At 37.0% G+C, this 4,916-nt stretch overlaps 1 protein-coding gene across 5 annotated transcripts in view; it reads left to right on the plus strand.

Annotated features, from left to right (window-relative positions):
- Nucleotides 1-4,916, plus strand: part of cmss1 (cms1 ribosomal small subunit homolog) — a 33,280-nt gene that overhangs the window by 17,451 nt on the left and 10,913 nt on the right. For 4 of the 5 annotated variants that reach the window (XM_014030545.1, XM_014030546.1, XM_014030547.1 and 1 more), the window contains exon 2: nt 3,391-3,521. In XM_014030545.1, coding sequence (XP_013885999.1) covers nt 3,391-3,521 — 131 coding nt within the window. The other variant, XM_014030549.1, reaches the window with a different exon arrangement.

Here is a 4,916-nt window from a genome sequence, read left to right on the forward strand (position 1 = left end):
ATGCAAATTAGCCTGCAGTACCACTGCTCTACCCATATGAGCAGCAAAAAGACATTTTTAGACCAAATATTACATATTTGAACAAATACGCACAAAAACATCAAAATTAGCACAGAAACAGTACTATATAACATTTTAGATACATTCTAGACAGTTTATCAGCTAAAAAAGTTAATTTTTGGGTAAGTTACTCTTTAAAATCTCCCATGCAGGTATCCCAAAACAGCTGTACCCCTCTAGCCTGGCCCTTGTCTTCCTACGCAGTTCTGCCTAATTCTAGTTTTGCTTCACTGCTCCGTCTGGGATTTCTCCCATAGACAAGGATTTCTTTGGGAGGATTTTGTCCAGGCCAATCAGAGAACAGAACATCTATTTTCTGCTCAGTCTCTGCTAGTTAGTTTAGCAAATGGCAGTGGAGGAAGTGAATGAAACCAGTCCGTGTTGATGAGGCTTCCAAATTAAATTAAAATTGTCTGACAAAGCAGCAGCTCACATTTACAGTCGTCTCGTTCAGCTCGGTACTTTTCTCCTTTCAATAGGGTTGTTTACAGCGCACGCAATTTACAGTTAGCTTCTTAGCTTAGCCTCCTTCACGGTGGAGCTGGCACTTGCGGCCAACTAATCCAATAATTTTAAACTTCAGCAGAGGCCATGCCTCCAGCAAGAATCACTTCTCTATAGCCGAGAGTCCAGACCCTCATACAAAGCACAGTGAAGGATAGGGATGGGTACCGAATTCGATACTTTTATAAGTACAGACCAAATTCTGTCGGTACTACCGAGAACTTATTCAGGTAACATCAAACGGTACCATGTTTCGATACCTAAACTCATCATTGCGACCGTGTTGGCGTAAGAGTGGTGAGTTTTCTATGCTTGTCCTGAACGCAGCATTGCGCAAGAGCGTAATGCCATCAGCACCCGCTGGTTCAGTAAATAGAGTTCAGTCTGAACGTAGCTTGAAAGTGTGAGCCTCGCAGCTTGCGGCTCCTAAACTCGTCGAACAGATCATCTCTGAATTATCTGGTGGATTAATTATCTTGTGAGCATGACGTTCGCTTGCTCAAAGTAAATAAAATACCCCCACTATCTTTATTTCATCCGCCATTAAACAGAGACCAACAGAGGAAAACAACAGAGGCACTTGCCAACAGTCCGAACGCGTCTGACCTGAAAGAGCACAAGCAGCCGAAGCGTTTTGGATGCTCAAAATGTAGCTTGAACACCTTTTATTTATTTTAACTCAGTCCTCTTCTACTTATTTGATTTAAACCTATTTGCATTCCATGGACCTCCATCACACAATTTTTCTAGCGGGGAAATGACCTCAAAAGAAATACATGGAGCTGGATTTGGATATTTGCTATAAGATAAAACAGTCTTGTTGTTTTCAAGAGGTTGCACTTTAAAGAAACAAGTTACACAACTGATGTTACAATACATAGAGTTGGATGTTGTCTTGATATTTGTTAATTTATATATTGAGACATAATTTATTAATTTATAATTTAATTTATATTTTGAGACACTTGTGACAACTTGGTAATAATTTTGAGAGAAATTTTGTCACAATTTTTTTGTGCATTTATATGTTGAGACATGTGTTAAAAATGTTTATTTTTAAAGAAAAACAACATACACAAAATACCAAAAATTGGTACCGTTAAGTACCGGCACCGTTTCCCAGTACCGGATATTGGTACCAAATCGATTCAAATGCCAAAGGTACCCATCCCTGGTGAAAGGACAAGGGTCTGGTTTTTACCAGGGTAGTACCCCTCTAGAATTTGAGGAAACTAAATTGAGAACATTTTGAGACACTTGTGACAACTTGGTAATAATTTTGAGAGAAATTTTGTCACAATTTTTTTGTGCATGTTCATTATAGGGGGATGAAATTGAGAGAAAAAGAGTTCTGGTAGTCAGTAACATTTTTTTTTTTGCCAAGCGGAGGGAAAATGGAATCACTCAATTCTGAGGAAAAAAATATGGAATCATGAACACATCACTAGTATTTTGTTGCACCACCTTGTAAACTTAAACTTAAATTAAAAAATTAACCGTTACTGACTACCACATTTTTTTCCTTGATTTCTTTTAGTGTTTCTTAAAGCCAGAAAGTTGCCATTTGAAATTACTTTAGTTTTGTGTCATGTCTGTGATCTGCTTTTTTTTCTACAAAATTAAACAGTGGAATGAACATCCTCTGAGGCTGGTGATTCCATATTTTTTTTACCAGGGGTTGTATTGCCAGCTTTACCACGATACTAGATTATATTGATTTATTTGGATGAGTTAACGATGTTTGTCTGTATCACAAAGTCACAAAATACAATTTCAATAAATAAATAAATAAATTCACAAGTCTGCAATTGATGTGATGACGATATGGATATATCAATATATAAATTTAGTTTGGTGTATTTTTACACCCCTAGTTCATAATTTCAAGTTTGAAAGTCTCTGTGATTCACTTGAGAGAATTAAGAAATGTTTCAGGGCTTTTGAAGACTCCTTAGTAAACTGTTTGCCAAATAATCACCAACAGTTGCTGCCCAGTGAAAACCTACCTTTTTAAAGAGAGACATGTTTCATGTTTTAGCAGTTGTTTTCTATTAGCAGTTTTTAATGTTGTAATACTCATGAAGCTCTACTGATTGGGAGAGAACAAAATGATTGAAGTCATATTGTATCCAGACAAGCACAAACATTTTTTTTATCATAACTCAAATGCTCAATAGTCAGACACATTCAGACTTTGACTCTTAATAATCGTTGGTTTCACCTTTAAAGAAAAATGATGTCAGGACATCTGTGATTTTATATTTTAGTAGAACAGAAAGAATTGCACAGTTAAAATTACCTCTTTTTTCAACTAGAAACATTCAAAATCCAAAACTTTACAGTTAATTTTAACTTTGGATCGGCCTTAAAGCTTCTGACCGTGTAATGGTAAAAGGTCTGAACATGACCTCATAGCGTTAGACAAGAGGAATGCAGTGAAAAAGGGTAGCAACAGGGAGGCTAAATATAACCAGATGCTTGGTTTGAGATCTGCTACATTGTTGTTACCCCAGGTAACATTCAGTTATTCCTGACAAGAATGCTCACGCCTGATTCAAAAAAACAAAAACAAATGGATGTCTCTAATTTTATTTTTCAAGAGCTTAGGCTAAATAAAAGTGGACGCAGTTCAGCTCCTAAACAGGAATTTATCACTTTTATTTACATGAAATCCAACCTCTTCTAGGAACACTCGTTTTCTTGCCTCCAATCGTCACCACTGACCATAATCCAGTTTAGGTTGTGAATGCACTTAACTCAGAGGCTTTAACAAATGATTTTCCCTTGTTTTTATTTATTTATTTATTTATTTATTTATTTTTGCAGATGGCTCTGAGGGAGAGAAGAAAACGGTGCAAGAGGAACACTCAACAGGAGAAACAAAGAGGACAAAACCAGCAAAGAGGAAAAGAGTAGCAGAGAAAACTGTTAAAGCTAAGAAGAAAACTGATAGTCAGGTTGTGCTTTCATTATTGATGTAGGAAAATGTTGAATGAAATCTAATAATCTGCACTTTGTATTCACATTAACTATAAAACCAGTCAGTTTTACCACTAGAGAAAGGAAATATCAGTGTTGGCTGTTTTTGATGACATTTTAATAGACATATCCATCCATCCATCCATCCATTTTCTGTACACGCTTCTTCCTTTTCAGGGTCGCATGGGTCACTGGTTTCTAATAAAATATTATTACTGTAGAGTTAAAGCTAAACTGGAGCCAGACATTATACTGTGTGTGATTGTTTATGTAAGTTTAACAACTTTGCTCTTTTTTAATTTCTCATTCATAATATTTGAGTACTCTTTCTGGTAATTGATTTAATCTAGAAGTAATTCTGTTGTAAATATTTCTGATCTGTGCTGGCAAAGTGAGAAACAATTGTCAATATTGACTTAATATTATTTTCAAATTCGCCATCTCAGAAGTATCAAAATGATGCATATTTTCTCTAAATTTGGCAATTTGGCACTTGGCCTGGCAACAAGCAAGTTTTGTTTATGAGAGTACCAGTTTGTAAACTTATATATATATAATAAATAACACAAAGGTGCCAGTCGTGCATATCACACTAGTCTGGTCTAAAATGTAATAAAAAAAAAAAACAACATACACATTGTGTCAAGTCTAGAGGAGACGACGTTTTATGCAAGAAGCTATATAAAAAATAAATGTTTTGTCTACCTTAGTGGTACTTCTGACAGTGAAAGGAGGCCAGGGTCTCATAAGTGGGCAGTATGAGGTGTTTCAGGTGTAAGCAGGTCTCTAGATGATCATCAATCTTTGTGGATCTGTTCTTGGACTTGATGATTTTCATGTGAGAGAAAGCTGAATCCAGAACTCTCCATCCATGCGACTTGTTGCTTTGGATTTGATCTCAATGTCATTTTGCAGAGTCAAAACCTCATTTTGAAACACCAGAGCAGTCCAGACTGAAACACGGACACGAATTTGGACATATCCATCCATCCTGGTGGACAACTGCACATCTTCAATAGGATCTCACTTTTATTTTTAAAATCATGAAAAAGCGCATCTGCAGCCTCAATAAACTCTTCTTTCATGACTTCTCCATGGCTGAAAGACTTCTTATGTTGAGACAGAATGCGGCTAACACGGTATGAGGCTATTGTAGCAGCCTTACCTTTTGTACTTGGCTGAGGGAAAATCTATTGTTGGGCTGCTAGCTACGTTCCTACCCTCATCTATGGTCATGAGCTTTGGGTCATGACCGAAAGAACGAGGTCCCGGATACAAGTGGCCGAAATGAGTTTCCTCCGCAGGGTGGCTGGACTCTCCCTTAGAGATAGGGTGAGAAGCTCGGTCATCCGGGAGGGACTCAGAGTAGAGCC

The sequence above is a fragment of the Austrofundulus limnaeus genome, unplaced genomic scaffold, assembly GCF_001266775.1.
Source record: "Austrofundulus limnaeus strain Quisiro unplaced genomic scaffold, Austrofundulus_limnaeus-1.0 Scaffold1079, whole genome shotgun sequence".
NCBI lineage: Eukaryota > Metazoa > Chordata > Actinopteri > Cyprinodontiformes > Rivulidae > Austrofundulus > Austrofundulus limnaeus.